The following is a 15,307-nucleotide window of genomic DNA, read 5'->3' on the forward strand; positions in this document are numbered from 1 at the left end:
GCTATATATAGGCCTAGATACGCTATATATAGGCCTAGATATGCTATATATAGGCCTTGATACGCTATATATAGGCCTAGATATGCTATATATAGACCTATACGCTATATATAGGCCTAGATACGCTATATATAGGCCTAGATACGCTATATATAGGCCTAGATACGCTATATATAGGCTTAGATATGCTATATATAGGCCTAGATATGCTATAAATAGGCCTAGATACGCTATATATAGGCCTAGATATGCTATATATAGGCCTATACGCTATATATAGGCCTATACGCTATATATAGGCCTTTACGCTATATATAGGCCTATATGCCATATATAGGCCTAGATACGCTATATACATGTATTCCGTCTTTGCGTATTGCAGAGTTATCTTCTCTTGAGAGCAGGTATTGATTGTTACGTCATTGGTTTGTGTGAAAAAATTACGTCGTTTTCTCAAAAATTGATGACGTTACTCTCATAAACAAATGACTTAACAATCAATACCTGCTCTCAAGAGAAGATAACTCTGCAATACACAAAAACGGAATACTGCTGTTGTTTTCTTTTGATGATCATCTAGTGATTTTTGTAGAATTTTTTTTAAGTCTGCCATGTAAACATTGTAGTTGGTCGTTTCGATAACAATTAACAGTATTAAACATTAAATACATAAATATAATTTGCATTTTAAGCAATTGTTTACCGACTTGGACACTCGTTTGTGACACAAGTGTGTTTACAAAAATTGTTCGAGTGGGTGAGTGTATAACACTGGCTCTTAGGGTTATATATATATATATTGTCGGTGTTATATATATTCCGGGTCACTCCAATGTTTGTCGGCGATATATATACTCCGGGTCACTGATCCATTGTTTGTCGGCGTTATATATACCCTGGGTCACTGATCCACTGTTTGTCTGCGATATATATACTCTGGGTCACTCCATTGTTTGTCAGCGTCATATATACTCCGGGTCACTTCACTGTTTGTCAGCGATATATATACTCTGGGTCACTCCATTGTTTGTCGGCGTTATATATAATCCGGGTCACTCCACTGTTTGTCGGCAATATATATACTCTGGGTCACTCCACTGTTTGTCGGCGATATATACTCTGGGTCACTCCATTGTTTGTCGGCGTTATATATACTCCTGGTCACTCCACTGTTTGTCGGCGATATATATACTCTGGGTCACTCCATTGTTTGTCGGGGTTATATATACTCCGGGTCACTCCACTGTTTGTCGGCAATATATATACTCTGGGTCACTCCACTGTTTGTCAGCGATATATACACTCCGGGTCACTCCACTGTTTGTCGGTGATATATATACTCCAGGTCACTCCACTGTTTGTCAGCAATATATATACTCTGGGTCACTGATCCACTGTTTGTCGGCGTTATATATACTCCGGGTCACTAATCCACTGTTTGTCGGTGTTATATATATACTCCGGGTCACTCCACTGTTTGTCAGCGTTATATATACTCCGAGTCACGCCACTGTTTGTCGGCGTTATATATATACCTACATAGATACGGTACAATATTTAGGTATGATATGGTACACACTTCCTAGTACTATATTTAGGTTAAACATGGTGCACACTGTTTACCTACATAGTTAGGTAAAATTATTTATAGGTATAATACGGTACACACTTCGTAGTACTATATTTAGGTTAAACATGGTGCACACTGTTTACATACATAGTTAGGTATAATTATTTAGGTATAACACAGTACACACTTCGTAGTACTATATTTAGGTTGAACATGGTGGACACTGTTTACCTACATAGTTAGGTATAATTATTCAGGTATAATACGGTACACACTTCGTAGTACTTTATTTAGGTTAAACATGGTGCACACTGTTTACATACATAGTTAGGTATAATTATCTAGGTATATATTATACAGATACTTATGGTACACACTACATGCACTGATGAAGTACAATATTTTGGCTGTCACAAGATTACAATAAAAAGTAAGTTGGCAGATTAACAAAAGTTGCCGACTTACAGATACACATTTGTCTGTGTTAGTAGTCTAGCGGTTACTGCTGATACACAAAAACAGAGGTTTACTGCAAGTTTGCACTTTTCTCTCAAGTGTAAAATATATAATATTAAGGATTAAGCTACCTTACTGTGACAAGGATAGTGATATATGTATCTCCTTTCAGAAAGAGTTCCAATATAACAAATCTTCAAAATTTCGTTCATGAATGGTGTGGTGTTAATTTGTTTGTTGACACATTTAATTTGAAAAGTAGAAATACGACATGGATTGATGATGCTAGACTAAATACTGAATTATAATATACTGTGAATAAAAAGTATTGTCACTCTTATACCACTCACATACATGTATAATGTGTAAGGTAGCAAATATCCTACCAGGAGATAAATGTGACATACTTTTCAGGTATACGATATAACGTATGATGCCAGGCTAGACTGGTTGGGTAGTCAGGTGGCTCGGTGGTTAGCAGATATAACGTATGATGCCAGGCTAGACTGGTTGGTTAGTCAGGTGGCTCGGTGAATAGCAGATATAACGTATGATGCCAGACTAGGCTGGTTGGGTAGTCAGGTGGCTCGGTGGATAGCAGCTATAACGTATGATGCCAGGTTAGACTGGTTGGGTAGTCAGGTGGCTCGGTGAATAGCAGATATAACGTATGATGCCAGACTAGACTGGTTGGGTAGTCCGGTGGCTCGGTGGATAGTAGATATAACGTATGATGCCAGACTAGACTGGTTGGTTAGTCAGGTGTCTCAGTGGATAGCAGATATAAGGTATGATGCCAGGCTAGACTGGTTGGGTAGTTAGGTGGCTCGGTGGATAGCAGATATAACGTAGATGCCAGGTTAGACTGGTTGGGTAGGCAGGTGGCTCGGTGAATAGCAGATATAACGTATGATGCCAGTCTAGACTGGTTGGGTAGTCAGGTGGCTCGGTAGATAGTAGATATAACGTATGATGCCAGGCTAGACTGGTTGGGTAGTGGTAGTCAGGTGGCTCGGTGAATAGCAGATATAACGTATGATGCCAGACTAGACTGGTTGGTTAGTCAGGTGTCTCAGTGGATAGCAGATATAAGGTATGATGCCAGGCTAGACTGGTTGGGTAGTGGTAGTCAGGTGGCTCGGTGAATAGCAGATATAACGTATGATGCCAGACTAGGCTGGTTGGGTAGTCAGGTGGCTCGGTGGATATCAGATATAACGTATGATGCCAGACTAGATTGGTTGGGTAGTCAGGTAGCTCGGTGGATAGCAGATATAACGTATGATGCCAGACTAGATTGGTTGGGTAGTCAGGTAGCTCGGTGGATAGCAGATATAACGTATGATGCCAGACTAGACTGGTTGGGGAGTCAGGTGTCTCGGTGGATAGCACACTTGCCTTTCACTAAGGCAAGAAGGGCTTGATCCTTCGATCGGACTTGAAAAGGTATGGGGTCACCTGTCCAACCACGTGGGTTTTCTCTCGGTTCTAAGACCCGGAGCACTAACCCCCAGGCCAACACATGATTAATCTGGTTGGGTAGTCAGGTGTCTCGGTGGATAGAAGATATAACGGATGATGCCAGGCTAGCCTGGTTGGGTAGTCAGGTGTCTCAGTGGATAGCAGATATAACGTCTGCTGCCAGACTAGACTGGTTGGGGAGTCAGGTGTCTCGGTGGATAGCAGATATAACGTCTGATGCCAGACTAGACTGGATGGGAAGCCAGGTGTCTCGGTGGATAGAAGATATAACGTATGATGCCCGACTAGACTGGTTGGGTAGTCCGGTGGCTCTGTGGATAGCAGATATAACGTCTGCTGCCAGACTAGACTGGTTGAGTAGTCAGGTGGCTCGGTGGTTAGTAGATATAACGTATGATGGCAGACTAGACTGGTCGGGGAGTCAGGTGGCTCGGTGGGTAGTAGATATAACGTATGAGGCCAGACTAGACTGGTTGGGAAGTCAGGTGGCTCGGTGGATAGAAGATATAACGGATGATGCCAGGCTAGACTTGTTGGGTAGTCAGGTGGCTCAGTCGATAGCAGATATAAGGGATGATGCCAGGCTAGACTTGTTGGGTAGTCAGGTGGCTCGGGGGGTAACATATATAACGTATGATCCCAGGCTAGACTGGATGGGTAGTCAAGTGGCTCGGTGGATAGTAGAGATAACGTATGATGCCAGGCTAGATTGGTTGGGTAGTCAGGTGGCTCTGTGGATAGCAGATATAACGTCTGCTGCCAGACTAGACTGGTTGAGTAGTCAGGTGGCTCGGTGGTTCGCAGATATAACGTATTATGCCAGGCTAGACTGGTTTGGTAGTCAGGTGGCTCGGTGGTTCGCAGATATAACGTATTATGCCAGGCTAGACTGGTTGGATAGTCAGGTGGCTCGGTGGTTAGTAGATATAACGTATGATCCCAGGCTAGACTGGATGGGGAGGCAGGTTGCTCGGTGGTTAGCAGATATAACGAATGAGGCCAGGCTAGACTGGTTGGGGAGCCAGGTGGCTCGGTGGATAGTATATATAACGTATGATGCCAGACTAGACTGGTTGGTTAGTCAGGTGTCTCAGTGGATAGCAGATATAACGTCTGATGCCAGGCTAGACTGGATGGGGAGGCAGGTTGCTCGGTGGTTAGCAGATATAACGAATGAGGCCAGGCTAGACTGGTTGGGTTGTCAGGTGGCTCGGTGGCTAGTAGATATAACGTATGAGGCCAGACTAGACTGGTTGGTTAGTGAGGTGTCTCAGTGGATAGCAGATATAACGTCTGCTGCCAGACTAGACTGGTTGGTTAGTGAGGTGTCTCAGTGGATAGCAGATATAACTTATGATGCCAGGCTAGACTCGTTGGGTAGTCAGGTGGCTCTGTGGATAGCAGATATAACGTCTGATGCCAGACTAGACTGGTTGAGTAGTCAGGTGGCTCGGTGAATAGCAGATATAACGTATGATCCCAGACTAGACTGGTTGGGTTGTCAGGTGGCTCTGTGGATAGCAGATATAACGTCTGATGCCAGACTAGACTGGATGGGAAGCCAGGTGTCTCGGTGGATAGTATATATAACGTATGATGCCAGACTAGATTGGTTGGGTAGTCAGGTAGCTCGGTGGTTAGCAGATATAACGTGTGATGCCAGGCTAGACTGGTAGGGTAGTCAGGTGGCTCGGTGGCTAGTAGATATAACGTATGATCCCAGGCTAGACTGGATGGGGAGGCAGGTTGCTCGGTGGTTAGCAGATATAACGTGTGATGCCAGGCTAGACTGGTAGGGTAGTCAGGTGGCTCGGGGGGTAACATATATAACGTATGATGCCAGCCTAGACTGGTTGGGTAGTCCGGTGGCTCGGTGGTTAGCAGATATAACGAATGAGGCCAGGCTAGACTGGTTGGGGAGTCAAGTGGCTCGGTGGATAGTAGAAATAACGTATGATGCCAGACGAGACTGGTTGGGTAGTCAGGTAGCTCGGTGGTTAGCAGATATAACGAATGAGGCCAGGCTAGACTGGTTGGGTAGTTAGGTGGCTCGTTGGATAGCAGATATAACTTATGATGCCAGGCTAGACTCGTTGGGTAGTCAGGTGGCTCAGTGGATAGCCGATATAACGTATGATGGCAGACTAGACTGGTCGGGGAGTCAGGTGGCTCGGTGGATATCAGATATAACGTATGATGCAAGACTAGACTGGTTGGGTAGTCAGGGGTCTCGGTGGATAGTAGATATAACGTTTGATGCCAGGCGAGACTGGTTGGGTAGTCAGGTAGCTCGGTGGTTAGCAGATATAACGAATGAGGCCAGGCTAGACTGGTTGGGAAGTCAGGTGGCTCGGTGGATAGCTGATATAACGTATGATGCCAGCCTAGACTGGTTGGGTAGTCCGGTGGCTCGGTGGTTAGCAGATATAACGAATGAGGCCAGGCTAGACTGGTTGGGTTGTCAGGTGGCTCTGTGGATAGCAGATATAACGTACGATGCCAGGCTAGACTGGTTCGGTAGTCAGGTGGCTCGGTGGTTCGCAGATATAACGTATTATGCCAGGCTAGACTGGTTGGGGAGCCAGGTGGCTCGGTGGATAGTAGAGATAACGTATGATGCCAGACGAGACTGGTTGGGTAGACAGGTGGCTTGGTGGATAGCAGATATAACGTCTGATGCCAGGCTAGCCTGGTTGGGTAGTCAGGTGTCTCGGCGGATAGTAGATATAACGTCTGATGCCAGACTAGACTGGTTGGGTAGTCAGGTGTCTCGGTGGATAGCACACTTGCCTTTCACTAAGGCAAGAAGGGTTTGATCCTTCGATCGGACTTGAAAAGGTATGGGGTCACCTGTCCAACCACGTGGGTTTTCTCTCGGTTCTAAGACCCGGAGCACTAACACCCAGGCCAACACATGATTAATATAAGTTGAAATTACTTGTTTCAAAACTGTTGTAAAATAAATAAAGTTTATAGTTATACTAAAAAACGAAATCACATGTAGGATGTGTAAGGTATATATAGAGGATCTGTCATAAGTTTCCCTTCATATTAGGTTCATGATTCAAGTTTTGGATTTTTCATGTTTGCGACCCTTTGTACTACTAATATGTATATATTATCACAATATGCATAGGTGATGTTACATGATTTATCATTATTAGAGTAATATATTGTAATATCTAGCATGGGATTACCATTTTGAAGCCCTACTAAATCCTATATAGGTCACTGTGTATTTAGCTTCATTTCCATCGCAGTAGAAGCTGCAGCTTACCCATGTTTCACAAACATTTTCTAATGTTACTAGTACTATTTTATTATTAGCTCACCTGGTCCGACGGACCAAGGTGAGCTTATGCCATACCGTGGCGTCCGTCATCCGTCCGTCCGTCCGTCCGTCGTCCGTCCGTCGTCTGTCCGGCAACAATTTCTTTAAACGACTTCTTCTTCTTAACCACTGATTGGAATTTAACTAAATTTGACTGGCAGCATCCCTAGGTGTTGGGGATTCAAAATTGTAGAAATGGTGGGGCTGACCCCCCAGGGGGCTTAGGGGCGGGGCAAAAAGGGGGCAATTTGGCTATATTGCTTTAAGCGACTTCTCCTCTGGAACTAAGAGATGGATGTCAACCATATTTGTCTGGAAGCATCCCTAGTTGGTAGGGATTCAAAATTGTACAAATGGTGGGGCTGACCCCCCAGGGGGCTTAGGGGCGGGGCAAAAAGGGGGCAATTTGGCTATATTGCTTTAAGCGACTTCTCCTCTGGAACTAAGAGATGGATATCAACCATATTTGACTGGAAGTATCCCTAGGTGTTGGAGATTCAAAATTGTACAAATGATTGGGCTGACCCCCCCAGGGGGCTGAGGGGCCTGGTCAAAAGGGGACAAATTGGCTATATTGCTACAAACGACTTAGAACTATGCACTGGATATCATAGTCATAGTCCCTAGGCTATAACTTTAAAACGGTTGAGATCTCCACCCCAAAACTATATATACAAATGCTGGGCATAAAGAGACGAATGCAGTCATTTTATTAGAATATACCCTGGGGTCTGACCGAACCCCTAGGGACCTAGTTTCTTAGTCACAGTTTGGAAACAGTTAAGTCCCCACCCTATAACCATATATACAATTGCTGAGTATAAAGACAGAATGCACATATTCTTCCAGGATGACCTTGGGGACTGCCCCATCCTTGGAGATTTAACCCCTGGGTCATAACTTCGAAATGGTTAAGATCCCCACCCCAGATCTATATATACAATTGTTGGGCATAAAGAGACGAATGCAGTCATGATATTAGAATTGACCCCAGGGTCTGCCCTACCCTTGCAGACTTACCCCTGGGTCATAACTTTGAAACGGTCGAGATCCCCACCCCAAAACTATATATACAAATGCTAGGCAAAAAGAGACAAATGCAGTCATGATATTAGAATTGATCCTGGGGTCTGGCCACAACCCTAGGGACCTAGTTTCTGAGTCACAGATTGGAAACAGTTGAGATCCCCACCCCATAACTATACATAAAATTGCTGGGCAAAATCTTATACAGATATGCTATAAGAATTGGCCTTGGGGTCTGGCATATTTTCTTTGATCTCATTTGGAGAATATTTTGCCATGATTGCNTTGGGCCTCTTGTTTCTTTTTTGGATTTATCGAGAAACAGTTTGTTATCAACGTTTTATGTTGAAAAAAAATAATAATCGTAATGTTAAATAAAAATGTTATATATAAACTAAATGGTCTATTTGTAAATGTGTTCTTTTTGTGTGTAGGTGATGCTGTGCTACAGAATCTGGACTTGAAGGAGAGTGCCCTGGTAAGTAGCCCTCACACAGTGTTATATTGTAGCAAATTTGACTAGGTCGNAGCTCAGTTAGTGGGGCCACCTGTCTAGAGTTCAGTGTTATATTGTAGCAGAACTTGACTGGGTCCATCACCGATCACCAGAGACCTGGTACAGGTAGCTCAGTTAGTGGGGCCACCTGTCTAGAGTTCAGTGTTATATTGTAGCAGAACTTGACTGGGTCCATCACCGATCACCAGAGACCTGGTACAGGTAGCTCAGTTAGTGGGGCCACCTGTCTAGAGTTCAGTGTTATATTGTAGCAGAACTTGACTGGGTCCATCACCGATCACCAGAGACCTGGTACAGGTAGCTCAGTTAGTGGGGCCACCTGTCTAGAGTTCAGTGTTATATTGTAGCAGAACTTGACTGGGTCCATCACCGATCACCAGAGACCTGGTACAGGTAGCTCAGTTAGTGGGGCCACCTGTCTAGAGTTCAGTGTTATATTGTAGCAGAACTTGACTGGGTCCATCACCGATCACCAGAGACCTGGTACAGGTAGCTCAGTTAGTGGGGCCACCTGTCTAGAGTTCAGTGTTATATTGTAGCAGAACTTGACTGGGTCCATCACCGATCACCAGAGACCTGGTACAGGTAGCTCAGTTAGTGGGGCCACCTGTCTAGAGTTCAGTGTTATATTGTAGCAGAACTTGACTGGGTCCATCACCGATCACCAGAGACCTGGTACAGGTAGCTCAGTTAGTGGGGCCACCTGTCTAGAGTTCAGTGTTATATTGTAGCAGAACTTGACTGGGTCCATCACCGATCACCAGAGACCTGGTACAGGTAGCTCAGTTAGTGGGGCCACCTGTCTAGAGTTCAGTGTTATATTGTAGCAGAACTTGACTGGGTCCATCACCGATCACCAGAGACCTGGTACAGGTAGCTCAGTTAGTGGGGCCACCTGTCTAGAGTTCAGTGTTATATTGTAGCAGAACTTGACTGGGTCCATCACCGATCACCAGAGACCTGGTACAGGTAGCTCAGTTAGTGGGGCCACCTGTCTAGAGTTCAGTGTTATATTGTAGCAGAACTTGACTGGGTCCATCACCGATCACCAGAGACCTGGTACAGGTAGCTCAGTTAGTGGGGCCACCTGTCTAGAGTTCAGTGTTATATTGTAGCAGAACTTGACTGGGTCCATCACCGATCACCAGAGACCTGGTACAGGTAGCTCAGTTAGTGGGGCCACCTGTCTAGAGTTCAGTGTTATATTGTAGCAGAACTTGACTGGGTCCATCACCGATCACCAGAGACCTGGTACAGGTAGCTCAGTTAGTGGGGCCACCTGTCTAGAGTTCAGTGTTATATTGTAGCAGAACTTGACTGGGTCCATCACCGATCACCAGAGACCTGGTACAGGTAGCTCAGTTAGTGGGGCCACCTGTCTAGAGTTCAGTGTTATATTGTAGCAGAACTTGACTGGGTCCATCACCGATCACCAGAGACCTGGTACAGGTAGCTCAGTTAGTGGGGCCACCTGTCTAGAGTTCAGTGTTATATTGTAGCAGAACTTGACTGGGTCCATCACCGATCACCAGAGACCTGGTACAGGTAGCTCAGTTAGTGGGGCCACCTGTCTAGAGTTCAGTGTTATATTGTAGCAGAACTTGACTGGGTCCATCACCGATCACCAGAGACCTGGTACAGGTAGCTCAGTTAGTGGGGCCACCTGTCTAGAGTTCAGTGTTATATTGTAGCAGAACTTGACTGGGTCCATCACCGATCACCAGAGACCTGGTACAGGTAGCTCAGTTAGTGGGGCCACCTGTCTAGAGTTCAGTGTTATATTGTAGCAGAACTTGACTGGGTCCATCACCGATCACCAGAGACCTGGTACAGGTAGCTCAGTTAGTGGGGCCACCTGTCTAGAGTTCAGTGTTATATTGTAGCAGAACTTGACTGGGTCCATCACCGATCACCAGAGACCTGGTACAGGTAGCTCAGTTAGTGGGGCCACCTGTCTAGAGTTCAGTGTTATATTGTAGCAGAACTTGACTGGGTCCATCACCGATCACCAGAGACCTGGTACAGGTAGCTCAGTTAGTGGGGCCACCTGTCTAGAGTTCAGTGTTATATTGTAGCAGAACTTGACTGGGTCCATCACCGATCACCAGAGACCTGGTACAGGTAGCTCAGTTAGTGGGGCCACCTGTCTAGAGTTCAGTGTTATATTGTAGCAGAACTTGACTGGGTCCATCACCGATCACCAGAGACCTGGTACAGGTAGCTCAGTTAGTGGGGCCACCTGTCTAGAGTTCAGTGTTATATTGTAGCAGAACTTGACTGGGTCCATCACCGATCACCAGAGACCTGGTACAGGTAGCTCAGTTAGTGGGGCCACCTGTCTAGAGTTCAGTGTTATATTGTAGCAGAACTTGACTGGGTCCATCACCGATCACCAGAGACCTGGTACAGGTAGCTCAGTTAGTGGGGCCACCTGTCTAGAGTTCAGTGTTATATTGTAGCAGAACTTGACTGGGTCCATCACCGATCACCAGAGACCTGGTACAGGTAGCTCAGTTAGTGGGGCCACCTGTCTAGAGTTCAGTGTTATATTGTAGCAGAACTTGACTGGGTCCATCACCGATCACCAGAGACCTGGTACAGGTAGCTCAGTTAGTGGGGCCACCTGTCTAGAGTTCAGTGTTATATTGTAGCAGAACTTGACTGGGTCCATCACCGATCACCAGAGACCTGGTACAGGTAGCTCAGTTAGTGGGGCCACCTGTCTAGAGTTCAGTGTTATATTGTAGCAGAACTTGACTGGGTCCATCACCGATCACCAGAGACCTGGTACAGGTAGCTCAGTTAGTGGGGCCACCTGTCTAGAGTTCAGTGTTATATTGTAGCAGAACTTGACTGGGTCCATCACCGATCACCAGAGACCTGGTACAGGTAGCTCAGTTAGTGGGGCCACCTGTCTAGAGTTCAGTGTTATATTGTAGCAGAACTTGACTGGGTCCATCACCGATCACCAGAGACCTGGTACAGGTAGCTCAGTTAGTGGGGCCACCTGTCTAGAGTTCAGTGTTATATTGTAGCAGAACTTGACTGGGTCCATCACCGATCACCAGAGACCTGGTACAGGTAGCTCAGTTAGTGGGGCCACCTGTCTAGAGTTCAGTGTTATATTGTAGCAGAACTTGACTGGGTCCATCACCGATCACCAGAGACCTGGTACAGGTAGCTCAGTTAGTGGGGCCACCTGTCTAGAGTTCAGTGTTATATTGTAGCAGAACTTGACTGGGTCCATCACCGATCACCAGAGACCTGGTACAGGTAGCTCAGTTAGTGGGGCCACCTGTCTAGAGTTCAGTGTTATATTGTAGCAGAACTTGACTGGGTCCATCACCGATCACCAGAGACCTGGTACAGGTAGCTCAGTTAGTGGGGCCACCTGTCTAGAGTTCAGTGTTATATTGTAGCAGAACTTGACTGGGTCCATCACCGATCACCAGAGACCTGGTACAGGTAGCTCAGTTAGTGGGGCCACCTGTCTAGAGTTCAGTGTTATATTGTAGCAGAACTTGACTGGGTCCATCACCGATCACCAGAGACCTGGTACAGGTAGCTCAGTTAGTGGGGCCACCTGTCTAGAGTTCAGTGTTATATTGTAGCAGAACTTGACTGGGTCCATCACCGATCACCAGAGACCTGGTACAGGTAGCTCAGTTAGTGGGGCCACCTGTCTAGAGTTCAGTGTTATATTGTAGCAGAACTTGACTGGGTCCATCACCGATCACCAGAGACCTGGTACAGGTAGCTCAGTTAGTGGGGCCACCTGTCTAGAGTTCAGTGTTATATTGTAGCAGAACTTGACTGGGTCCATCACCGATCACCAGAGACCTGGTACAGGTAGCTCAGTTAGTGGGGCCACCTGTCTAGAGTTCAGTGTTATATTGTAGCAGAACTTGACTGGGTCCATCACCGATCACCAGAGACCTGGTACAGGTAGCTCAGTTAGTGGGGCCACCTGTCTAGAGTTCAGTGTTATATTGTAGCAGAACTTGACTGGGTCCATCACCGATCACCAGAGACCTGGTACAGGTAGCTCAGTTAGTGGGGCCACCTGTCTAGAGTTCAGTGTTATATTGTAGCAGAACTTGACTGGGTCCATCACCGATCACCAGAGACCTGGTACAGGTAGCTCAGTTAGTGGGGCCACCTGTCTAGAGTTCAGTGTTATATTGTAGCAGAACTTGACTGGGTCCATCACCGATCACCAGAGACCTGGTACAGGTAGCTCAGTTAGTGGGGCCACCTGTCTAGAGTTCAGTGTTATATTGTAGCAGAACTTGACTGGGTCCATCACCGATCACCAGAGACCTGGTACAGGTAGCTCAGTTAGTGGGGCCACCTGTCTAGAGTTCAGTGTTATATTGTAGCAGAACTTGACTGGGTCCATCACCGATCACCAGAGACCTGGTACAGGTAGCTCAGTTAGTGGGGCCACCTGTCTAGAGTTCAGTGTTATATTGTAGCAGAACTTGACTGGGTCCATCACCGATCACCAGAGACCTGGTACAGGTAGCTCAGTTAGTGGGGGCACCTGTCTAGAGTTCAGAGGTCACATGTTTTTCTATTCCTTTCCTGTTGCGTTAGACTCCCAAATAAGTATACACATGGAAGGTAGTATAGGGTCTTGTGTGTCTTTGTTAGACTTTGTTAAAGATTGAAAGAATGAAGCAGAACTAGGGAGGTTTCCACATGTATGTTAAACAATAGTGGAATTTTCTGATGTTTTGTGTGCAGTAACAGGAATCTATAACCAACTTCTGTTACATGGACAAATACAAAGCCAAATGGCACCAGATGTCGTCCACTGATTAGCACCAATTAGTGGATTATACCGAAGCAACACAGGAAAATATTTAGTTTTTTAACATGAACCATACTATGTATGATTGCTGGAAACATGGAATTGACTGAACTGATAAGGTTATATAATAGTTATATAACAGTATTGATGTAATGATTAGTGTATTACTGTCTGGATCACTAATGAGGAATTAATGAGGTATGTAGGGTTTGTGTTATGTCTATACACGACTGTGATGTGTACGACGTACATCACTGTGGGGTATACTTTACTGTCAGACTTGTGTAGGGTGTGTGTTATGGTGCCCCCTCTATACAAGTCTGTGATGTGTAGGGTGTGTGTTATGGTGCCCCCTCTACACACGACTGTGATGTGTAGGACGTACATCACTGTGGGGTATATTTTAGTTGTGTAGGGTGTGTGTTATGGTGCCCCCTCTATACACGACTGTGATGTGTAGGATTACTGTCTGGATCACTAATGAGGAATTAATGAGATATGTAGGGTTTGTGTTATGTCTATACACGACTGTGATGTGTACGACGTACATCACTGTGGGGTATGCTTTACTGTCAGACTTGTGTAGGGTGTGTGTTATGGTCCCCCCTCTATACACGTCTGTGATGTGTACTGGATCACTAATGAGGAATTAATGAGGTATGTAGTGTTTGTGTTATGTCTATACACGACTGTGATGTGTACGACGTACATCACTGTGGGGTATGCTTTACTGTCAGACTTGTGTAGGGTGTGTGTTATGGTGTCCCCTCTATACATATCTGTGATGTGTACGACGTACATCACTGTGGGGTATGCTTTACTGTCAGACTTGTGTAGGGTGTGTGTTATGGTGTCCCCTCTATACCCGTCTGTGATGTGTAGGACTTACATCACTGTGGGGGATACTTTAGTGTCAGACTTGTGTAGGGTGTGTGTTTTGGTGTCCCCCCTCTATACAAGTCTGTGATGTGTAGGACATACATCACTGTGGGGTAGACTTTACTGTCAGACTTGTGTAGGGGGTGTGTTATGGTGTCCCCTCTATACACGTCTGTGCTGTGTAGGACTTACATCACTGTGGGGTATACTTTTGATGTGTAGGACGTACATCACTGTGGGGTATTACACGACTGTGATGTGTACGACGTACATCACTGTGGGGTATGCTTTACTGTCAGACTTGTGTAGGGTGTGTGTTATGGTGCCCCCCCTCTATACAAGTCTGTGATGTGTAGGACATACATCACTGTGGGGTAGACTTTACTAGTGTCAGACTTGTGTAGGGTGTGTGTTATGGTGTCCCCTCTATACACGCCTGTGATGTGTAGGACTTACATCACTGTGGGGTATACTTTTGATGTGTAGGACGTACATCACTGTGGGGTATATTTTAGTTGTGTAGGGTGTGTGTTATGGTGCCCCCTCTATACACGACTGTGATGTGTAGGACGTACATCACTGTGGGGTATATTTTAGTTGTGTAGGGTGTGTGTTATGGTGCCCCCTCTATACAAGTCTGTGATGTGTAGGGTGTGTGTTATGGTGCCCCCTCTACACACGACTGTGATGTGTAGGACGTACATCACTGTGGGATATACTTTAGTGTCAGACTTGTGTAGGGTGTGTGTTTTGGTGTCCCCCCTCTATACAAGTCTGTGATGTGTAGGACATACATCACTGTGGGGTAGACTTTACTAGTGTCAGACTTGTGTAGGGTGTGTGTTATGGGCCCCCCTCTATACACGTCTGTGATGTGTAGGACATACATCACTGTGGGGTATACTTTACTGTCAGACTTGTGTAGTGTGTGTGTTATGGTGTCCCCTCTATACATGTCTGTGATGTGTAGGACTTACATCACTGTGGGGTATACTTTAGTGTCAGACTTGTGTAGGGGGTGTGTTATGGTCCCCCCTCTATACACGTCTGTGATGTGTAGGACATACATCACTGTGGGGTAGACTTTACTGTCAGACTTGTGTAGGGTGTGTGTTATGGTGTCCCCTCTATACACGTCTGTGATGTGTAGGACTTACATCACTGTGGGGTATACTTTAGTGTCAGACTTGTGTAGGATGTGTGTTATGGTGTCCCCTCTATACACGACTGTGA

The 15,307-nt window shown here is 45.7% G+C and overlaps 1 protein-coding gene across 1 annotated transcript in view; it reads left to right on the forward strand.

Moving 5' to 3' along the window:
- The window catches only part of LOC110464758 (vacuolar protein sorting-associated protein 13A-like), a 46,625-nt gene that overhangs the window by 2,978 nt on the left and 28,340 nt on the right, over positions 1-15,307 (forward strand). The window contains exon 2 of the mRNA XM_021520127.1: positions 8,300-8,343. Coding sequence (XP_021375802.1) covers positions 8,300-8,343 — 44 coding nt within the window. The remainder of the gene's footprint in view (positions 1-8,299; positions 8,344-15,307) is intronic.

The sequence above is a fragment of the Mizuhopecten yessoensis genome, unplaced genomic scaffold (assembly GCF_002113885.1).
Source record: "Mizuhopecten yessoensis strain PY_sf001 unplaced genomic scaffold, ASM211388v2 scaffold11031, whole genome shotgun sequence".
Classification (NCBI taxonomy): domain Eukaryota; kingdom Metazoa; phylum Mollusca; class Bivalvia; order Pectinida; family Pectinidae; genus Mizuhopecten; species Mizuhopecten yessoensis.